This window comes from Brachyhypopomus gauderio, chromosome 4 (genome assembly GCF_052324685.1).
Source record: "Brachyhypopomus gauderio isolate BG-103 chromosome 4, BGAUD_0.2, whole genome shotgun sequence".
Classification (NCBI taxonomy): domain Eukaryota; kingdom Metazoa; phylum Chordata; class Actinopteri; order Gymnotiformes; family Hypopomidae; genus Brachyhypopomus; species Brachyhypopomus gauderio.
The window spans coordinates 26016100-26040067 of NC_135214.1; the positions used below are offsets into that span (position 1 = coordinate 26016100).

A 23968-nucleotide genomic window follows, 5' to 3' on the forward strand; every position below is an offset into this window, starting at 1 on the left:
TGTAAAGAATGTGAGAAACAAATTAAAGACACTGGAATGACTACATCAAATTTCACAAGGCACCTGAAAACACCTGGATAGGTTTGTTTAGTTTACATTGGCCACTTTACAGCTAGCACTGTAGCCCCAATTAGAGTAGGAGCTACTTGAAAACAAACATTAAAACAACCATCAACATAATCTCATCATTAATGAGAAGTTTTTTCTGTAATTATAAAATTTTTCTTTACTTTGATGCTGGTATCTCAAGAAAAGATGTTTGTCCCCCAATATCACCACCATATTAAGATAATGAATCCAAGCAAGACAGAGATACTGTACATCCCTGCAAGAGCCAATCCTCATCGTGATCTTTCTATCTCATTCGAGAACACCGTGATCACTCCATCCATGGAAGCACGTAGCCTTGGTGTAGTTGTCGACAATCAACTCTCCTTCACGGCCCACGTTGCTAACACAACACGATCATGCAGATTCACCCTTCACAACATTCGGAGGATTCGGCCATTTCTCTCTAGGGAGGCCACTCAGGTCCTTGTCCAGTCCCTTGTCATCTCAAGAATGGACTACTGCAACTCCCTCCTGGCTGGTCTTCCTATGCATGCCATCAAACCCCTGCAACTGATCCAGAACGCTGCAGCTCGGCTGGTCTTCAACCTTCCCAAGTTCAGCCATGTCACTCCCTTGCTGTGCTCCCTCCACTGGCTTCCGGTAGCTGCCCGCATCAAATATAAAACCCTGGTGCTGGCCTACAAAGCAAAGAATGGTCCAGCTCCTCCTTACTTGTTGGCCATGGTAAAACCCAGATGCATACCTAGAGCCCTCCACGCCTCAAGTATGTCTCATCTTGACCCTCCATCATCCAGGACACATGGGAGACAAGCATCCAGAGTTTTCTCTGTCCTGGCTCCAAGGTGGTGGAATGAACTTCCTTTGTGTGTCTGAACATCGGAGTCACTTGCTGTCTTCAGACACCGACTGAAGACCCACCTCTCTCAAGTGCACTTTGCATAATTATGCTTCGTCTATTGTGCTTTATCGTCTCTTTCCTCAGGTGTTTGTTACAGGTATTGCTTACTGTCTTTTTCTCAGGTATTGTGCATAATTGGGTTATAGGAATTGTTTACTGTCTTTTTCCTCAGGTGATGTGTATATTCAGGTATAATTGTTAGGTATCATTTGACTTTCGTCTAGTGGTTTTTCCAGCTTAGAGTACCTTGTGTTCAGGACTATCTATTCTACCTTGGAGATTCCAAGCAACTACATAGCACTTTTGTAAGTTGCTCTGGATAAGAGTGTCTGCTAAATGCCATAAATGTAAATGTAAATGTAAATGATTCAATGCTCACATGGGCAATGACAGTAAGACCTGGAAGGGTGTGATTCAGAGGAATGGCCTCTCTGATCTGAACCCGAGTGGTGTTCTGTTATTGGACTTGTGGTGTTTTTGCTATTGTCCATAATGAACACCATGTTTGAGCACAGAGATGTCCATAAGTGCACATGGCACCAGGACACCTTAAGTCTCAGTTTGATGATTGATTTTGCAATTGTGTCTCAGGTGAAGAGAGGAGCTGAGCTGTCAACCGATAACTACCTAGTGGTGAGTTGGATCAGATGGCGGGTGAGGATGCCGGACAAACCTGGCAGACCCAAACGTATTGTGAGGGTTTGCAGGGAATGTCTGGTAGAGGAACCTGTCAGAAAGGTCTTTAACTCCCACATCTGTCTGAGCTTTGACCGCATCCCGAGGGAGGCTGGAGACATTGAGTCCGAATGGGCCTTTGTTCCATGCCTCCATTGTCAATGTGGCGGACCAGAGCTGTGGCCGGAAGGTTGTCGGTGCCTGTTGTGGCGGCAATCCCCGAAGCCGATGGTGGACCCCTCAGGTAAGGGAGGCCGTCATGCTGAAGAAAGACTCGTGGGACTCTGGAGGCAGCAGATGGGTACAGGAGGGCCAAGCGGATTGTGGAGGCAAAAGCTCAGGTGTGGGAAGAGTTTGGTGAGATCATGGAAAGTGACTTTCGATTGGCTCTGAGAAGATTCTGGAAAACTGTCCGGTAACTCAGAAGGGGAAAGTGGTTCCCGACCAACACTGTATACAGTGGGGCTGGGGATCTGCTGACTTCGACTGTGGATGTCATTAAGCGGCGGAAGGAATACTTTGAGGATCTTCTCAATCCCATCATCATGTCTTCCATAGAGGAAACAGCTGGGGGACTCAGACGGGGGTTTGCCCATCACTTGGGCTGAGGTGACCAGTGTAGTTGTGAAACTCCTTGGCGGCAAGGTTCCGGAGGTGGATGAGATCCGCACTGAGTTCCTTAAGGCTTTAGATGTTGTGGGACTGTCCTGGCTGACACATCTTTGCAACCACGCGTTTACATCAGGGCTGGGCCTCTGGACTAGCAGACCGGTGTGGTGGTTCCCCTTTTTAAGAAAGGGGAGGGTGTGCTCCAACTATCCGGGGATCACACTCCTCAGCCTCCCTGGTAAGGTCTATGCAGGGGTCCTGGAGAAGAGTCCGGTCGATAGTCGAATCTCAGTTACAAGAGGAACAATGTGGGTTCCGTCCTGGTCGTGGAATACTGGACCAGCTTTTCACCCTTGCGAGGGTCTTAGAGGGTGCATGGGAGTTTGCTCAACCAGTCCACATGTATTTTGTGGATTTGGAGAAGGCATTTGATCGTGTCCCTCATGGATTCCTCTGGGGGGTGCTCCGGGAGTATAGGGCACTGCTACGGGCTATCCAGTCCCTGTACAAATGGAGCAGGTGCTTGGTTTGCATGGCCGGCAGTAAGTCAGACTGGTTCCCGGTGGGAGTTGGACTCTGCAAGGGCTGCCCTTTGTCACGATTCTGTTCATAACTTTTAAGGTTATAAAAGTTGTTTTTTTGGCGTAACCAAGTGGCGGAGGGGGTTTGGATTGGTGGCCTCAGGATTCCGCGTCTCCTTTTTGCGGATGATGTGGTCCTGTTGGCATCATCAGGCCAGGACCTACCGCTCTAACTGGATCACTTTGCAGCCAAGTGCGAGGCGGCCAGGATGAGAATCACCTCTAAGACTGAGACCATGGTACCATGGTCGGAAAAGGGTGGAGTACCCTCTCTGGGAATGAGTCCTTGCCTCAAGTGGAGGAGTTCAAGTATCTCAGGTTCTTGTTCAAGAGTGAGGGAAGGATGGAACATTGAGATTGGTGCTGCGGCTGCAGTATTGCTGATGCTGTACCGGGCCGTTGTGTTAAAGAGAGAGCTGAGCCAAAAGGCAAAGATCTTGATTTACTGGTCAATATACGTTCCGACTCTTACCTATGGTCAGGACCAAAAGAATGAAATTGCAAATACAAGCGGCCGAAATGAGTTTTCTTTGCAGGGTGTCTGGGCTCTCCCTTAGAGATAAGGTACGGAGCACAGTCATCCGGCAAAAGCTCGGTGTAGAATCGCTGCTCCTCTACATAGAGAGGAGCCAGTTGAGGTGGTTCGGGCATCTGGTCCGGATGCCACCTGGTCCCCTCCCTAGGGAGGCGCTCCAAGCATGTCCAACTGGGAGGAGACCCCGGGGAAGACCCAGGACACGCTGGAGAGATTATATCTCTCGGCTGTCCTGGGAACGCTTCGGTATCCTATCAGAAGAGCTAGAATAGGTGGCTGGAGACAGGGAAACCTGGGCCTATTTGCTTAGGCTACTGCCCCTGCGACCCGAGCCCGGATAAAGCGGATGAAAATGGATGGATGGATGGATAGATATTAAGATTATTTTACACTGAGACAAATGAAAATGAGTGATGCACAGTTTTGTTGTTAGTGTTACTTAAATAGTTCTCAGAAGTGATTTTTTGCTAAAGTAAAGATTAAATGTCATTCTAAAAAATGTAGGATGTAGGGTTAGGGTAAAAGATGTAGGGTTAACATTACACTCCAATGCTTGTCAGGTTTCACTTGCACACCTCTCACCTATGAGGCCAGTGTAGGCAGTTAGGCAGGACCGATAGGCGTCCTGTGGGCAGCTGCTCATGGAGTTGTGGGTCATCTGGCAGTTGGTGTTGAAGTCAGCCAGTCTGGACCTTGACATAAAAACACATCAACATAATAATACAGAAAATATAGCACAGTTACTCTGCTATAGGGCGAGGAGTGGGGGCAACATTGTGTGTGTGGTGTGTATGTGTATGACAAGAGGCAAGTTTGCTAACCCACTGTGAACAGACCTGGGTCAACACATGAGAAATGTCTTTACACTCCACTGGTTCTTCCTGTATCACAATTGTCCTTTCTAATTTTGTTTTAAATTAGTCTCTGTCTCTCTCCTTCTTTCTCTCTCCCTCTCTCTCTATTACATTCTAATTTTCCATCCATCCTACCGCCTGTTACACCTTATTATTATGTATTATACTTTACATATACTTTATACTTTACATATACTTTATTCCTTATTACTTTTGATTATACTTTGTTTCCTTTAGTATACTTCATAAATCTTATTACCGGTATACTTTGTTAATTTTTATTAATAATTAGTTTCTTTCTTATGTATTGTTACATCATGATTTATTGAATTTTACTTGCTGACTTCTCTGTCATGAAATAGTCCAAACCACTATTTCTGCTAAACTGGTTAAGATGGTTTTCATTCTGTTAAACTGGCTCACACAGCTACACTAACCACTGTCTTTTTTCCGTCCTGACAGACATACGCTGGTGGTCTCCATCACACCTAAAACTTAGATTCATGCTAGCGGTAGGCTACTGAGTCTCAGAGGAGAGCTGGATTACTTAATCGGTAATGAGGAATTTTCCAGGTGGCATGCTGCTTGCGTTTAATTCATATCCTCCCAGCATTGAAAACTTTAATTAGTGTAGCATTGATGACTATGACGAGACTTACTCCAGTAACTGCATCTGCTGCTAGAAGAGAGGAGGACTGGACTTGGTTGAAGCCAAATTATGAACACTGATCATTGCTTCAGATTTAAACAAAGATTTGACCACTGTTCATGATGGGAATATCCATTTTACAAAATAGCATTCAGATTCAGTGGTTATCAAACTGAAAGGTTATCAGACAGAGTGGTTATCAGATTCAGTTATCAGGCTGTGTGGTAATTAGGTTGAATTATATTATATGATTTAGTGTTTATCACCAAATTACACTGAGCTGTGGTTTCTGTGCTACAAGTCTAGCGTCAGCAACATGCTGTCTGCACCTTGTCTCACAGGTCTATAAATGTGAAGTGAATCAAGCAGGTTTGTAGCTGCCAGGGTGTTGAGGAGCCATGCTGTCACCATTATCACTGTTAGTACTGTTAATACTACTATCATTGCTAAAAACTGCTATCTCTACTAATACTGCTATCGGTGCTATCATTGTTAACACTGCTATGAGTGGTCTGTTTTTCTGTACGTAACAGTGGGAGGTGCCTTAGCACTGAGAGCTCAGCTTATTCATGGGTTCAGAAAAATATGCTGAGGCCACACCTCTTCTTATGCTGAGGCCACACCTCCTGTGATGGGACACCTTGGTTTTACTACATGCATTTAAAAGGGTTCCTACTGAAATTATTACAGGGGTCTGTAGTCACAGGCAAATTATCAGTGTGAAATTGTGTCTTCTTGTCTTGTGGACACAAGCAGAGGCCAAATCTCTGCTGTCTTCTCCAGTGGAAGTATGTGGTGTCTGCTGGGAAGTATGTGGTTTGTGGGGGGAAGTATGTGGTGTGTTTGTCTGAACTCTAATCACCTCTGTGTTCCACTGCATCGACAGGTTAATGAGGCAGAACTCTCCCCATGTCTTATTTGTGTAGGCACTCTCATGTGGTTCTGGGTCTAATGTGCTGAGTTTCTTAGTTTGGCTTAAACTGCAGCTGTTTGCTCTAAAGGGGCAGCTTAAAGTCATTTTAGTGTTATGAGATTTTTCCTCATACACCTCGGACCATATTTATGTCTGAAGAATTTAACAATTGGTCAGAGTGGTTGATATTAAAACACCCAGGAGCACACATAGAGATATCTTTACACTCTTGTGTGGATAGTATTGAATGCAGTAAATGCTACATCCAATATTTGCATTTTCATGATCAGAGAAAAATAGAAGAACAGACCTTTCCTGTCAATATAACTGCTGTGATTTACTGATCACTTGGAGTTGAAGAAAGGCTGTGGATTGTGGGTGAGGGTGTGGGTTGTGGATGTGGGTGTGGGTTGAAAGTTCTATGGCATAGAGAGAAAGCATATTTTACCTCTCCAGGGCTATGCCATTATACCTGAATGGATTGCTCATGGCAGAAATCATATCCTGTCTGCCTCCCAGCAGTATACCCCTGAGTTTCGTCATTTAAAAAATGAAAAATAAAAAAACCCTGATGCCTAAAATATGATCATTTGGCCAGTATGTGCAGTCTGATGTGGCTGTCCAATTTTCTCTAGCCATAATGGGATATTGATGGCTCTGTATCACACTGTTCCAAAGATGGGTTAGGGTTAGTGTTCGGATTATGGTTAGGGTTGGGGTTAGGATTAGGATTGGATGGTCATGTGGATTTGGGTTAGGATTAGGGTTAGGGTTAGACGGATGGGCAGTCATGGCCTAGTGGTTAGGGAACTGGTCTTGTGACCGGAGGGTCGTGGCTTCGATTCCCAGACCTGAGGCTATGACTGAGGTGCCCCTGACCAAGGCCCTTAACCCTCAATTGCTCACTTGTATAAAAAATGAGATAAAAATGTAAGTCGCTCTGGATAAGGGTGTCTGCCAAATGCCGTAAATGTAAATGTAATGGACATGTGGTTAGAATGAAGCACATATGGTCGTTTTGATTTGCACAGGGCATCAGGGAAAAACAGACTATCAGTAGAGACAACACCTTTGCATGGCAGGGGGTGGTTTTCATGTGGTTGTTCTTCTAATTGTAGTTTTCAATTTATTGGTTTTACTTTTCAACTAGTTTAATCTTTTTCTAATCCTAGCACATCTACATTTTGTATATCAGCACCTCTTGGAAGAAGGTCTCCCTGCACATGTGTGTGAAGAAGGGAGGTGTACCTCTCCCACAAACTGCAGTTTATGTAGCAATTTATGTAGTTGCAGTGGGGATTTGAAAAGTTTTACCAATTAACCTAACAAGAGCAAAGCAAGACAAGTGTGTATGTGCGTGTGTTTGTTTGTGTGTGTCTGTCTGTGTGCACGTGTGTGCTTACATCAGGGTCATCAAAGGATGATTGCCACTGACATGAAAACTTTTTTTATTTCACACGGTGCGCAGAGGAGCAGTGGCAGGACAGTGGAGTGTTGTGGAGTGTAGTGGAGTGTAGTGGAGTGTTGTGTACGATAAGCTGAGGCAGCGCAGCCTCCACCGCAGCCCATCTCAACAACGTGATCGCTCTTTCTCATGCTGTACGCACGCACGAGAACATTGTTAGTTTTTTTCTATACTGTATTTACGATCAAAGTGTATCTAAACCTAGGGTCATGTTTAATGACAAAAACTGCTTTTCGACGGACTTTTCAGTCTCTAACCACGTTGGTAAGCGGGTACTCACTGTACATGGCTCTTTTTTCTTTTAAGTTCTGGAAAGGCAGAATTAAAGATGTCACCCAGTGAGTGTGTATCACCCAGTGAGTGTGTGTCACCTAGTGACATCTTTCACAGCCCTAAATAACTGCAGTACACCAATGATGACTGTTTCAGTACCTCATGAGGTACATATGAGTGACACAGGGGCCACGTTCCTTCAGATAAGGTGGATGAACAGATTTGTTGTATTACCTCTGGAAGTGCTAATCAAGTTAAAATACTTTCAGAAATATCTGAGCAGCAAGTTCTCGTTACAAAATCAAATTGTAAAATGTGTGAAAGAGGCTGTGATAGAGACATGCAGTATAATATCAGAATCAGGAATCATTCAGTTGCTTTATGAACATCAAATCAAATCAAATCAAATATATTTGTATAGCGCTTTTCACAACATATGTTGTCACAAAGCGCTTTACAGGATTTACAAGGTTAACAATACTATGGGTCCAAATCCCTAACGAGCAAGCCAAAGGCGACAGTGGCAAGGAAAAACTCCCTAGACGGTGGGGAACAGGAAGAAACCCTGGGAGGACCAAGACCCAAAAGGCAACCCATCCTCCATTAATTAAACATGGCTTGGATCCACATTATTACTGGCTATCAAAAGTGTTCTGGCTCTGGCTATAGGCCTGTCACGATAACAAAATTTTCAGAATGATATATTGTCCCAGAAATTATTGTGATAAACGATAATATTGTCATTTTAAAGTGCCATTATAGAATTTTTTCTTGCTTTTGGGCTCCCCAAAGGAGCTTTAAGACAATGAGCCACAATAATAATATAGTAGCATAATAATACAGTTATACCAGTTTGCAGTAATGTAATGTATTGTAAAGCTCATGTATGGGGTCATATTTGAGCTTGACCACATATCTGTAGTGGCAGAGTAAAATTAGGTGTCTTTAATTTCCTTCAGAATGCCATCTTTCACTTCATTATATAAGGTTGGAATGGCAGTTTGGGAGATATAGGTTTTCTTGGGCAGTTCATACTGCTTGTCAAATCTTTGCAGCATGTTTATAAATGTTTTCTTTTCGACCGTATTTAACGGCAGCATCTCTTTGGCTATATAGCGAGTTAAAGCCTGCTTTATACTTGACGCGTTGCGAGCACATTAAACTTAATCAAGTTAAATATTTATACATATACTCGAAATGCTTCGAAATATTTTGCCTTTTATCACATTATTTAATGGTTTTTTATTTTCAAAATGCGCATTTTTCTTAACGTCTTCACGTTCTCTCATGTTGCGTCCTGGAATTACAACAGGCTCGTATTTGTTAACGTAATACAAGATAACTGTTCAGTCAGACAGATATTTGTTGTGAAACAAACAAATTCCAGCACAAATTTCAGCACTTTTCAAACCTGAAACACAAAGCAACATTACAATTCGTCAGGTAAATGTTCATTCCCCCCCTTTTTTTTGATGTGGCAAGTGTAAACGCTTCCACCGTTCGCAAAGGTTCGCGCAAGGTGAGTCGCGCGGAGGCACTGTTATTGACGCATACGCTCTCCGTGTACTGCACTCATTTCCTAACCGGTAGATGTCACTCTCTGATCACAGATTCGTCAGCACTACGTGTCTTTCTGAAATCCAACGTAGTTGCGGTTTATTCTCATGTAAACAAATTTGCGCGGAAACCCAATGGCCAATTATCGACATCAGCAAAAATTATCACGGTTAAAAAAATTATCGTACGATAAGTTGATCGCAACAGGCCTATCTGGCTATCAAAGTTTATTGTGAAATTTAAAAACATACCATAAAATTTCAAGATTTCTGTGACTTGTCAAATGTCTTCAAGAATGCCCACATATCAAAACAGCGTCTCCATGTCATAATGCTGCTGTGTATAGCTGTACAACCCTTAGAAAAATGGTAAAGAATGGTTCATCTGGTTTACTTGCAAGGGACATTTTTCAAAAGAAAAATATTGTCTTGCATGATATAGGGATCTCTGAACGGAGAGTGACAGGGTTGAGCTTTTTTGAATTACTGCAGCTAAGAGCAAACTCAAGGAGGTCAGCCATCATAATCCCTGCAGCCTGTGGACAATGGTCTCACAGGGCTGGCCCACAGGTATGATCAAATGTAGAGATCTCAAAATATCAAAAATAGAATAGTGAATATGCAAGGATCTTAACCTACCTGCCTACCTCATTAATAATGAGAAAATATAAAATTAATAGCACAGTAGTACTCTCCAAGGGTTAATGCAATAGTAATCTCCAAAGTGTTAGTCCAGTAATCTCCCCAGTGTTAATGTCATTAGTGTTTTCTCCCCAGTTTTAGCTGTGACTCATTTCAACCGCTCCAAACCAGTCACCAGACCAGACCAGAAACAAGACCAGTCCCCAGACCACACACCAGTCACTAGACCACTCACCAGTTACCAGACCAGTCACCAGTCCAGACCAGTCACCAGAGCAGTTAGCAGTCCCAGTCAGAGAACATCCACACTCTTTGCTATGGAATGCATTACTACCACAAGCACACAGTTCAGCTGGTTCTACAAACCCATATCCTGTTTATCAAATGATGTTGTAATGTCACAAAGCATAATTATTTCTTACTGTCCCTATGCTTGAGTGAAACCACTTTGACAGACTACATGTCAAATGCAGTTTCCATCATTGACATCTCAGTAACTCCACCCCTCCACACTAACCACACCCCTCTTTGTGTGTGTGTGTGTACGGAGAGGCTGCAGTAGCCCCAAACCGGGTCCTATGCTGCTGGTTCTGCCCGAGCTGGAGCTCAGTGACATTTAGAGCAATGGTGTCTTCCAATATCAAACAGACCTCATTAAGGAGAAAACTTGGTCAAATACCAGTTGAATTCACAGCTGTATTGTGTGTGTTATTGTGGGTGTGTGTGTGTGTGTGTGTGTGTGTGTGTGTGTGCGTGCGCATATACATGCATGCACATGCAAACATTTGTGACAGACCATATACTCTATATGTCCAAATATTTATAAAAGACTTTTATAGTCATGTATATGTGCTCTCTTCACATATCTGCACACACACACACACACACAAACACACACTCTCATTCTCTCTCACACACATCCTAATTGCTAAACTTTTCAGTCTTACTAATTCAGTGTGATTACTAATTGGCAGTAGAGTCTGGTTAGAGTTAAGTGTGAAATGCAGAGGCAGATAACTTAAAAGTGTAGTACATACTGTATACCTGTGTGTATACACACTGTATATACTGTATATTTGTATATATGCTGTATAAACCTCTATATACACAGAGTCCTGTCTGTCTCTGTGTTTTCCTGCACAGGGTCCTGTCTGTCTCTGGCTTTACCTGCACAGGGTCCTGTCTCTCTCTGGGTTTACCTGCACAGAGGATCCTGGCGGCAGGTTTTGCGAAGCTGCAAGCAGTTGGGTTTCACCTTGTCCTCATAGGCACAGCCGGGGACAATGGTCTGTCTCCTCCTCTCTGCACAGGCCTGGTTCCCGCAGGAGCAGAACAGCAGGCCAAAGGTGTACTGTGACTCCACACGCTCCAGGAACTGGCGCAGCGCCTTGTGGCAGCGTTTTCGGTTGCAGCTGTCCTGTAGCTGCTGTGGTGGTGGCTGGGAGCCGTGCTGGCCCTGGGCCAGGCTGCGTGTGCACGTGGTGATGTAATTGGAGCGCTGCCTCTTGCAGTTCTCGTTCAGATTGCAGGACTTCGTGGCATCCAAGCATTGGTTGCATGTGCGGCCAGGTTCCAAGCAGTGCAGGTGACTCTTACCTGCACCAGTGTGCATACCTGCATACAGAGACAGGATGAGTGAGAGAGGTGGAGAGACAGAAATAGAAACATGGAGAGTTAGATTAGAATCAGGAGTTGAATGGATTAAGAACGTTTGTCATGGCAATGCCGATCTCAATAAATCGAAACCAGCAAAAAACCAATTACTACATAGAAAAAATCCTTCCAGTTACTACTTCCTGAGAGTTAAGAAGATTTGACCATTATAGCTGTTAGATTTCATCCTGGATGACACCGCTCCACCCAGTGCAAAGCAACACTGCTCTACACTGCTGCTCTACACTTGTACACTGCTGCTTTACAGTGCACTACATGGCTGCACTACACTGTTCTACACAGCTTCTCTACACTGCTGTTCTACACTGCTGATCTACACTGCTGATCTACACTGCTGCTCTACACTGTTGTTCTACACTGCTGCTCTACACTGCTCTACATGGCTGTTCTACACTACTACTCCACACTGTTCTACACTGCTGCTCTACACTGCTGCGCTACACTGGTCTACACTCTTGCTCTATAGTGCTGTTCTACACTGCTGCTCTTCACTGTTCTACACTGCTGCTCTACAGTTCTACACTGCTGCTCTACACTGGTCTATACTCTTGCTCTATAGTGCTGTTTTATACTGCTGCTTTACACTGTTCTACACTGCTGCTCTACACTGTTCTACAATGCTGCACTACACTGCTGATATACACTGCTGCTCTACACTGTTCTACACTGCTGCTCTACACTGTTCTACACAGCTGCTTTACACTGCTGTTCTACACTGCTGACCTACAGGTCTACACTGCTGCTCTACATTGCTGTTCTACACTGCTGATCTACACTGCTGATCTACACTGCTGCTCTACACTGTTGTTCTACACTGCTGCTCTACACTGCTCTACATGGCTGTTCTACACTACTACTCCACACTGTTCTACACTGCTGCTCTACACTGCTGCGCTACACTGGTCTACACTCTTGCTCTATAGTGCTGTTCTACACTGCTGCTCTTCACTGTTCTACACTGCTGCTCTACAGTTCTACACTGCTGCTCTACACTGGTCTATACTCTTGCTCTATAGTGCTGTTTTATACTGCTGCTTTACACTGTTCTACACTGCTGCTCTACACTGTTCTACAATGCTGCACTACACTGCTGATATACACTGCTGCTCTACACTGTTCTACACAGCTGCTTTACACTGCTGTTCTACACTGCTGACCTACAGGTCTACACTGCTGCTCTACACTGTTGTTCTACATGGCTGTTCTACACAGCTGCTCTACACTGCTGATCTACACTGTTTTACACTGCTGCTCTACACTGTTCTACAATGCTGCACTACACTGCTGATATACACTGCTTTACACTGCTGCTCTACACTGTTCTACACTGCTGCTCTACACTGTTCTACACAGCTGCTTTACACTGCTGATCTACACTGCTGACCTACAGGTCTACACTGCTGCTCTACACTGTTGTTCTACATGGTTGTTCTACACTGCTGATCTACACTGTTCTACAATCCTGCACTACACTGCTGATCTACACTGCTCTACAATGCTGTTCTACACTGCTGCTCTATATGGCTGTTCTACACTGCTGCACTACACTGCTCTACAATGCTGTTCTACACTGCTGCTCTACATGGCTGTTCTACACTACTGCTATACACTGCTACTCTATACTGCTCTACACTGGTCTACACTCTTGCTCTACACTGCTGTTCTACACTGCTGTTCTACACTGCTGCTCTAGTTCTAAACTGCTGCTTTAGACTGTTTTACACTGCTGTTCTACACTGTTCTACAATGCTGCTCTACACTGCTGATGTAGTTTTACACTGCTGCTCTACACTGTTCTACAGAGCTGCTCTACACTGCTGATGTGCACTACTTTACATTGCTGCTCACCATCGCCTTAAGCACCAACACCATCTTAAGGTAATGTTACGGCTTTGTTATTGGCCACATCTCGTTTTACTTGAATCGTTTTAGACCAAATAACCACACAAAAAACTCTCTAACAAATCTCATTCTATGCCAACAGGCACTGCATGTCTAATAGAGCAGCTCTTTCATGTTGTTGGGGGGATGTACACCCCAACTACGAGCATGGTGGTGAATTCCCACAGTACATAAAATGGTCTGTATTTAATTACTACTACTAACACTACTCCTGCTTGTTTTAGCGAGCTTCTTATTCAGTCTACTTGAGTCCGGTCACTGAAATCAGGAGTGTTTAGGTCATTATTTCCAGCTGTGGTAGATAAGAAAACAGCTGTGGGGTGAGACAGTCGAGCTGATTCAGGGTGAGCAGCATCTGAAGGAGCTTTATGCTGTTATATGTGTGTGAAGGTCAGCAATGCACAACAGAATAGAAAGGAAGTGAGAGAGGAAATGAGTTACAGAGTAGAAGAAACCGAGAGAGAGGGAGAGAGAGAGAGAGATAGTCAAGAGAATAGGGGAGGGGGAGACTGTAATAACGTTTTCAGGGTCTTAGCTTAACTTTGAGCAGATGGTTTATTGGACCCCAGTGTATAGAAAAACTGACGTTCACCCCTCAAAGCTTTATAATTACTACTGAATCAAGGGCTAATACCAAATCAATGTTGATTTGGTGCAAACAACACCAAATCAATCAATGTTGATTTGGTGTTTGCACCAAATCAATGAAAAAAATGTTTGTGTCAATAAATTCTGGGTGAAAGGTGAAAGGTTACTTTACACCTTGGGAGGGGATTTACCTTCCTGGTGTCATGGCTCATATGTACGTATGAGCACTTTTTGCAGAACCACAATAACACAACATCAACTATGTTCTGCAGCACTATTGAGACTCAAATGCCTCTCAGGGCGGTGAAGATAAGCTTGGCTCAGACGTTCATGTATTCATGTAATCATATTTGGATCATGAGTAGTCCAGTGGCCCAAGTGCTAGCCTGATCTTAAGCGGCCTGCTGGTTCAGTCCCCAGAGACACACAGCTTCATGCTAGAAGTAGCTAGCAGAGCAGTACCACCTCTAACATAAGAAGTCACCAAGGGACCAAAAGAAGAAAATATAGAAAGAGCTATAGAGCAAATGAAAGAAAAGTGCATTCCGAATCATTGGGAGAATCAAATGTGATGATGGCCAGTTGATAAGATGCCACTTAAATAAGGTAAGTAACAATTGAAGTAAATTAGTATACTGGATAAATTGGTAAGTTATATGTAGACAATGAAGTAAATATCTATATTGTACTGTGTTCATAAAGCACCTCTCAGGAATGTTTGATTATGGAGCATACTGTCCACTGCTTCACTTAGCAAAGGTTCTGAAATTTGAACAGACAATTTGCAGTACAAAACTCCAAAGAAATTAATAATATTAGTCACTGACAATAATTGGACATTATTTTTCAACTGTAACAATATAAATGTTTTTATTTTACAAACATTTTTGTATGCTTACTAAAATTACTATTTTTACTAAAAAGACAAACAAAAATCATGTATGCTTAAACACACACACCCCCCCATATGCATGAGCGTGCGTGTGCACACACACGCACGCACGCACACACACACACACACACACACACACACACCCACACACACACACACACACACACACACACACACACACACGCACACTGCAGAAGTTCTGAATAATCAACAATGCATAGTGCAGTATTCAGTAGCCAGGCTTGTCTGCATAATGCTGACTACACACGATTCCCCACTGATTAGGAACCTACTCGGAAAACAAAGTCTCATTACATTCCTGCCCAAAGCAGAGGGAAGAGGCACAAGAATATCATTCAAGGTTCTATTTGGGGTGGGGGGGGCAAGAATGTTGTCACAGGGGCACTGGACACACTGCAAGAAGTTTAAAGAAGTGTAAATATAACAAACAGAATAGAAAGGAGGAATAAAAATACAAATGTACAAATACACATAACAGACAGACAGTGACGTGCAGTGTAGTACACATGTAGCATAGTGTATTGTAGTACACATGTAGTACAAGTGTAGTAAAAGTATAGTACAGGTAGGGCTGGGCAATTATTCGAAAATACATCAAAACCAACATTCTGAACCTCGAACTGCCAAAATGTTTACATGAAATTTATATCATATAACATATATACTTAATATTAATACATGTTAATACTTTGCCCACTGTTCATGTACTTAAAAATATTCTACTGCACATGTAGTCCATGACTCCACCCCATCAAGTCAGCGACAGGGAAGCAACAATATGACCTCTTTCATTAATAAAATATCCCAGCATTAATAGTTGAACACTATAAGGGCAAAAAAATACAGCTAAACCCCAAAATTGCTCATTAACCGCAATTGAAGTAAAATGAACGACAATGTTCAATTATTCATAATATTGGTTTGAGTTTATATTGCCCAGCCCTAAGTACAGGTGTAGTGTAGTGCAGTGTATTGTAGTACAGGTGTAGTGTAGTGCAGTGTATTGTAGTACAGGTGTAGTTTAGTGCAATGTATTGTAATACAGGTGTATTGTAGTGTAACACACTGTAACTGTCAAAAGAAAAGAGCACAGGCAAAGAAATTAAAGTCCATAGTGTGAATACAGGTAGAAATTGTGAGTAAAGTAAATGATTTATGGGGGGATAAGAGAGGGGGAGTGTTGGAGAAAGGGGGAGGAAGGAGAGAAGGAGAGGGGGAAAGAGAGGGGGAGGAGGGAGAGAGGGGGGAAGGAAGGAGCGAGGGGGGGAAGGAGAAAGAGAGGGGAGAAGGAAGAGAGGGGGAGGAGGTGAGCTATGCAAGGAAAGACAGACAAATAGGGGAGAGGTCAGGTTTCTGAGCTTTTAGATTCTTGGGAACTATTCCATTTAAGACATGTTCTACCTTCTTGTAATTTTCTTGAAGAACTATCAGAGTCTTTAAATATTAATATGTGGTGAAACTTTAATAGATGTTTATACGAACGAGAATAAGAACAAAAGAGGAAACAAAACCCGAATAAATCAGATTCAGAACAACTTCAATCTGTGTGTAGTTGTGTGCTCGTGCATGTGTGGTTGGGTGTATGTATGTGTGAGTATGTGATCTCTCTCTTTCTCTTTAACCTCTAACTATCTGACCCAGTATGGTACAGACTTACCAATCTGACTCAGTATGGTACAGCCTTAACCAATCTGACCCAGTATAGTAGTCTTACCAGTCTGACACTGTATGGTACAGTCTGACCAAGGAGCATCCCCCCAGTACACTCAGTGTAAGGTAGTTATTATTCACCAGTCTAAACACTGTATTACTTACACCTGGAGCACGAGCAGGATGGCTCACTGGAGATCTGAAGTCCTACATTACTACACTACTCTAATCCTGACAGAGATGTGTGCACTGAAGTGTTTGAGAATTTCATCTGTTGTTATATTGAAATAGCTGCTTAGTTTTCATCTTTGTACAGTGGACATTTCCTGTTCCTTAAAAAAAGGAGAGAAAGTGAGGATGAATTGAAAAAGAGAAAACTGTGATGTGATGTGCCAGCTATAAGTAATGACTAAAAATCTTATGTCATTAAATCTGACTCATGTGGACAGACATTTTCTCTGTCCTCTTTTAACAGTCCTTCTTTTCATGGCTGAAAGGAACATTAACAGTCTCGTATCTGGATGTACTTCCTGTCTGCTGTCCAGAAACTGGAATTACATTCTTACAATGTTGAATGGGATATGTACGCCAGCACATCGTTCTATGTGGCAGACAAGGCAGAGCCCGTGGTACTGCCCACAGAACACATGGTACTGCCCACAGAGCCTGTGGTACTGCCCACAGAACCCATGGTACTGCCCACAGAGCCTGTGGTACTGCCCACAGAACACATGGTACTGCCTACAGAACTGTGTTGTGCTCCTCTCAGTGTTTCTGCTGTATAGTAACTGACTACATTTCTCTATGCTGGCCCAAGGAACTGCTCTGCCTTGTCAAAACAAGAATGCTGTGGGGAATCACACAGGAACTGTGGTTAGGGTTAGGGTTGTGTTAGGGTTAGGAAGCGGCTTTAGACCACATGGGAAAGGATAGAGATTTCTGCTCTTTTTCACAGACTTATGGAACACACATGCAATGAAAGACATAAGAATTTTTTGTAAACGAAACAAAACATTTGTTATGGTAGGCCGCTCCCGATCTCCGAGGGAACCGCCCACCCACATCTACAGTCCTCCCTCGGTCCCAAGGACCAATTTATTAACACACCTCTCATCATCATCATCATCATCATCATCATCATCATCATCATCATCATCACTTGTGTCCTATATCGTTCTTGCCCGTCTTCTCCTATTTAAACCCACAGGTCCTGCTCATCCATGCTGTGCATTGTTCTCTGACTCCTCAGGGGCTGGTGGAGAAGTAACTCGCTGTCGGAGCAGCCAGCCCTTGCCCTTCTCAGCGTTTCTCAGACTGCATGTGCTTACCATGTTCTTTACACATGATGAACATGATGAACAACACAAAGTGCCTTTGCCACCTCGTCCCCTAGGGTTAGGGCACTCTAGCACTCTATTACATAAGAAGAGAATGTAATTCACAAAATCGAGTGTTAGCCCTAATCCCAACCCTAACACCAACCTCAAACCCAACATCCACCCCAACACCAACATCAACCACAAAACCTACATCCCCAAACCCAACATCCACCCCAACACCAACCCAAACCCTATAAAATATTTACCAGCAGTGATGGAGGCCAGGCGTAAGGCATCGTTGAGGCGGACAGGGGGAAGAGGTTCATAAGGGGACATTTCGTAGAAGTCTTCACCTGGAAAACCAGCAAAACTTGACATTATCACATGGTATTAAGTAGAAATAAAATACATAACACACAAATAAAAAAGGAAGTTTTGAATGAACATAATACCACACCAACATTCTTAGTGAACTGTACTGTTTTTATATAAACTATACCCAGCAGTTAAACTCTCAAATGTTGAGGTTTTGGGGTGACTTTGTTGTCCTCTCAGAATCTGTCCAGAATTAGAAGGGAATTTCTGGTTCCTCTGTGATCAAATGCAATGTTGTTCAGGTGTACTGGGAATCGTCCGTATGCCGATGAAGTCCAGGAACTTGAGTTCCGTGAATGATAACAAGAGGGAATTCATCGCCCTTGTTTCAATACGCATGACTGCCTTTGCAAGCTTGTTTGAAATAATGAGGTGAATCTTGATGCAGTAACATTGATCAGATGTTAGGTTAGATTCCACTGCTGCTTGGGCTTGTTAACTAAGAAGTAAGAGTTTCAGCTGTTTACTTTTAATTGTTCGAATGATGATGCATGCGCTTAAAGAAGAAAACATAAAGAGGCTTGACGAAGCCTTTCTCAAAAGGTCTAACCTTGGTGAAGTGCAAAACAGACCAAGGTATTTAAACACCTAAATTCCATGTGCTCCAAGTTCACATTAGACACACCCTCTTTCTTACATTGAAGCAAGCTTGTGCTATTGCTGGTGGTGCTGACACCTGCAGGATTGGCTTGGTACATACACTGCACATCTGAGCTTATCTGTTCCAGCACAGGTTTTCCATTATGCTTAAATCATCATCACCTTATCATTTTATTCCTTCAGTAAGTGTTAATGAACATGTACTAATGTGGTAATAAGGCCCTTAACATTCTCAGCTCCAGTGGTATTGTACAATGCCTGACCCTGCAATCTGCCGTGTACTGAACTGTGTGGAGCTGGGGTCGTGTATTGAACTGTTTTGGAGAAGGGGTCGTGTACTGAACCGTGCGGAGGTGGGGTCATGTACTGCACCATGTGGACGTGGGGTTGTGTACTGAACTGTTTTGGAGAAGGGGTCGTGTACTGTACCGTGTGGAGGTGGGGTCTTGTATTGAACCGTGTGGAGCTGGTGTCGTGTATTGAACCATTTTGGAGCTGGGATCGTGTACTGAACCTTGTGGAGCTAGGGTTGTGTATTGAATCGTGTGGAGTTGGGGTTGTGTATTGAACCGTTTTGGAGCTGGGGTCGTGTACTGAACTGTGTGGAGCTGGGGTCTTACAAATTTAGTTAATCTAGTTTTCAGTGATGATAACACTGGTTCTGTATAATACAGCTCACAGTATGGCAGTACTTTTGATGGACATTTATTAACTGCACTGAGTGTATTAACATGTGGCAACTTTTCCCCTGAGATGCATTTAAATCAAGGGTTAGATTCTTTCTCCCCTATCCATTCAATCAGGTTCGAGATCTCTGATCTGTCCCCAGCAGTATAGGACTAGCCATATTTTGTATGGTAAATGGACAAGGTGCAATACAAATCAGGATGGGCCATACTGCCAGAAGGCTGTTCAGTTCAGAATCAGAATCCCCTGCATGGGAAGATCTGGTTGCTTTGGCTGTGTGCAGTTCAGGTCCATGATTAATTTGATCTCTCTCAGTTACGTGATGTACTTAGTTTTTATTTAATCAAGTCCAGGTATTAAAATATAAACGACAACAATTATCAGCAGGCTAAATCTCTTCACTCATCATCTGTAGATTGTCAGGTTAAGAGTTAGGGTTAGAGGTAGGGAAACCATTCATGATGCTCTTAAGATCAAGCCCATTTTAAGATATTGCTCTGAAGATCATGTATCATGTTGCTCAAGCACAGTGCCGGCGCCAGGACATATACAGTGAGGGGGCGTCAGAAAATCTCGAGGTGGCGAACGTAAGTTGTTGAGCGCTTGGGTGGCGGCGTGTGACGATTGTCGAGCGGGTGAGGGGGCGCCGTGCAGCGATTATTGTAAAATAAATGGGTCTTATTATTTACGTTGAGGGGGCAGGACACCTCGCCTGAGGGGGCGACGCCCCCTTTCGCCGGCCCTGCTCAAGCATTATGTTAAATCTAGAATAACCACTGTAAAGATCTTTTTAAACAAATCTGTACGACTAATTATATTATCTAATATAATTAGATAACTAATTATATTATAAATCTTTCCAATTAATTATATCAGATTAATCCAGTTCTAAACAAACCAGACCTATGAAAGTTGTGGCAGGATTAGACAGGATTCTCATCTAAAAACGTACTGTACTTACACATATGTATGTTGTATAACACTCAAACACTTTACACACATTTCCACAGTGTTTGTCTCCTGAACTGATTACTTTAGTTTACCCTGAATTCTTGCATAGTAAAGGCGTGTGTATGTCTGTGTGTGGCTATAGAACTGTTTGAAATGAGTGGGTTCAACATTCAATAGTTGTAAGTTTGTGTCAATGATAAAGACATTGCTGAAGTCCTTGGTGGTAGGAGAATGTGTCTGGTACAGCGATTACAGCTCACTCTGAGCTGAAGAGTGCTGGCACCTCTGTGCATTTATTAGAGGAGTACAAATCCATTCATCTCTGCTCTGCAGTCTCAAACAAGATGCCCCATGGGAAATCAACATGATAATGAGGAGCAAAACAGAATGAAACATGGGAAGGAGTAAAAAAACTTTATATTTCCACTGCTGCAAACACGCAAGAAATCCCATTGTTCTTTAGCCGATAATCATGCGATTGCTTTTGTTCAGAACTGAAGTTTTTTATTGTTTGAAAATTGAGCGGTGATCACACTGGTCTGATGCCTCTCATCACTGATCACTGATTGCTTGACTGCATCATTGGGATGGTGCTGATGCATTTTCAGAGCATGTGTTATAAGAGTGCTGGGTGGTCCTGACCTTCCGTTTCGATCAACCCATTCTAAGGTCCTGGGTGGAGAAGTTTCTTTGATTTAATTAGAGATCACCACAGGAAGCAAGTCAGACATAAAAAAACAAAAAGAAAACAACAAAAAAAAAAAAAAAAAAAAAAAAAAAAAAACAGGAGACTAACTGAACAGCAGCAATCATATTCACAAACGCTGGCTCCTTGTTCAGTAATGTAGAATTGAGACGAAGCAGGGTGTATAAGCACAGACCAATGATGTTTACTCAGTGCTGATCCAGAATATAAAACCTTAATACAATCCATGGTCGAAGACTCTCGACTCAAGTAAGCAAAACCAGATAAAATAAAATAACTGAACATATAAAACCTAACCCTAACCCTTAATCTTCTTCTTCTTCTTCTTTCGGCAATTCCCGTTTAGGGGTCGCCACAGCGGATCAAACTCCTCCATCTGGCCCTGTCCTGATTGTCCTCCACTGACACACCAGCCACTCTCATATCCTCTACCACTGCATCCATAAACCTCCTCATAGGTCTACCTCTCCTCCTCTTGCCTGGAAGTTCCATCCTCAAGACCCTCCTACCAATATACCTCTCCTCCCTCCTCTGTACATGTCCAAACCATCTCAATCTTGTTTCTCTAACTTTATCTCCAAAACATGCTACATGTGCTGATCCTCTAATAAACTCATATCTGATCCTATCCTTCCTCGTCACTCCACATGAGAATTTCAACATCTTCATCTCAGACACCTCCATCTCCCTCACCTGTCTCTTTGTCAGTGCCACTGTCTCCAGTCCATCCAACATAGCAAGTCTCACTACTGTCCTATAGATCTTTCCTTTCATTCTAACCGACACCCTTCTATCACAGATAACCCAAGACACTTTATGCCATCCACACCACCCTGCCTGCACTCTCTTCTTTACCTCTTTCACTTCCTCCATTACTCTGTACCCTCGACCCTAAGTAGGTAAACTCATCAACCTTCACCAAATCAACTCCTTGTAACTGGACCTGTCCACCGTCTGCCCTCTCATTCACACACATGTACTCTGTTTTACTCCTGCTCACTTTCATTCCCCTGCTTTCCAAAGCATATCTCCATCTTTCCAAGCTCACCTCCACCTGCTCCCTACTCTCACTACAGATCACAATGTCATCAGCAAACATCATAGTCCAAGGGGACTCCTGCCTAACCTCGTCCGTTAGTCTGTCCATGACAGTTGTGAACAGAAAGGGACTCAGGGCTGATCCCTGATGTAGTCCTACCCCAACTTTAAACCCATCTGTCATTCCTACCGCACATCTCACTGCTGTCACACTGTTCGCATACATATCTTGCACTACCCTCACATACTTTTTTGCTACTCTGGACTTCCTCATACAATACCACAGCTCCTGTCTCGGTACTCTATCATAAGCTTTCTCTAAGTCAAAAAACACAGTGTAACTCAGGGGTGCCCATTACGTCGAAGGAAGTGTGGGTCGATCGCATGACATTAAAAAGTAGTGGATGAATGACATGTGCTGATCCTCTAATAAACTCATTTCTGATCCTATCCTTTCTCATCACTCCACATGAGAATCTCAACATCTTCATCTCAGACACCTTCATCTCCCTCACCTGTCTGTAACTCAGGGGTGCCCATTACGTCGATCGAAGGAAGTGTGGGTCGATCGCATGACATTAAAAAGTAGTGGATGAATGACAGGCTATCGTCCATCTGCACTGATGGTTGTATTTTGATTGCCATACATGGTAGCCAATCTGACGCCCCCCCCTCAACGATCTACACACGCCGCTAAAAAATTAATAGGTAGATCTTTCTGACTTGGTCATCTTATAAGTAGCTCGCAAGCTGACAACTTGGGGGCACCCCTGATGTAACTCCTTCTGTCCTTCCATATACTTCTCCAATAACACTCTCAAAGCAAACATAGCATCTGCTGCTCACAGATCTCTACTTCTCCTCTAAGCCTAGCTTCCACTACTCTTTCCTAGATTTTTAGACTGTGACTGATCAACTTTATTCCCCTGTAATTACTACAGCTCTGAACGTCACCCTTATTCTTGAAAATCGGCACCATTATGCTTCGTCTCCACTCCTCAGGCATCTTCTGACCTTCCAAGATTCTGTTAAATAACCCAGTCAAAAACTCCACTGCTGTCTCTCCCAAACATTTCCATGCCTCCACTGGAATATCATCCGGTCCAACTGCCTTACCACACTTCATTCTCAGAATTGCAGCCCTTACTTCCTCCTTGCTCACCTGGGGCACTTCCTGATTCACAACCTCTACCTCATCTAACCTTCTTTCATTCTCTTGATTCATCAGTTCCTCAAAATACTCCTTCCACCTTCCCAAGACACTCTCCTCACCAGACAACACATTTCCATCTTTATCCTTTATCATCTTAACCTGCTGCACATCCTGCTCATCACGGTTTCTCTGTCTGGCAAATCTGTACAGATCCTTTTCCCCTTCCTTAGTGTCCAACTTCTCATGCAGCTTGCTATATGCCTTCTCTTTAGCTTCTGCCACTGTTCTCTTTGCCTTGCGACACATCTCTTGTACCTCTGTCTACTTTCTTCATCTCGCTGAAAATCCCAATTCTTTTTAGCCAACCGCTTTCCTCTCAAACTTTCCTGAACTTCCTCATTCCACCACCATGACTCCTTGTCTATCTTCAAGGAGTACCTACCAAGTACCTTCCTAGCCACATCCCTCACTGCATTTGAAGTCTCATCCCAGGTATCCAGAACACCACCACCATTACCCAGTACCTGCCTCACCTCATCCCTGAATTTTACACCACAGTCCTCATCCTTTAACTTCCACCACCTACGTGTGAGGGTGAATTTGAGTGTATGTATATGTGTATGGGGGAGGGTGTGTGCATGGTAGGGGTGTATAGGGGCGAATGTAAATCTGAGTTTGAGTGTATGGGTG

General features: G+C 43.3%; 1 protein-coding gene across 1 annotated transcript in view; it reads right to left on the reverse strand.

The window, feature by feature from the left end:
- gfra2a (GDNF family receptor alpha 2a) overlaps positions 1-23968 on the reverse strand; it is a 59786-nt gene that overhangs the window by 21610 nt on the left and 14208 nt on the right. The window contains exons 4-6 of the mRNA XM_077003363.1: positions 18035-18121; positions 10922-11336; positions 3953-4062 (exon numbers count right to left, since the gene is read on the reverse strand). Coding sequence (XP_076859478.1) covers positions 3953-4062; positions 10922-11336; positions 18035-18121 — 612 coding nt within the window. The remainder of the gene's footprint in view (positions 1-3952; positions 4063-10921; positions 11337-18034; positions 18122-23968) is intronic.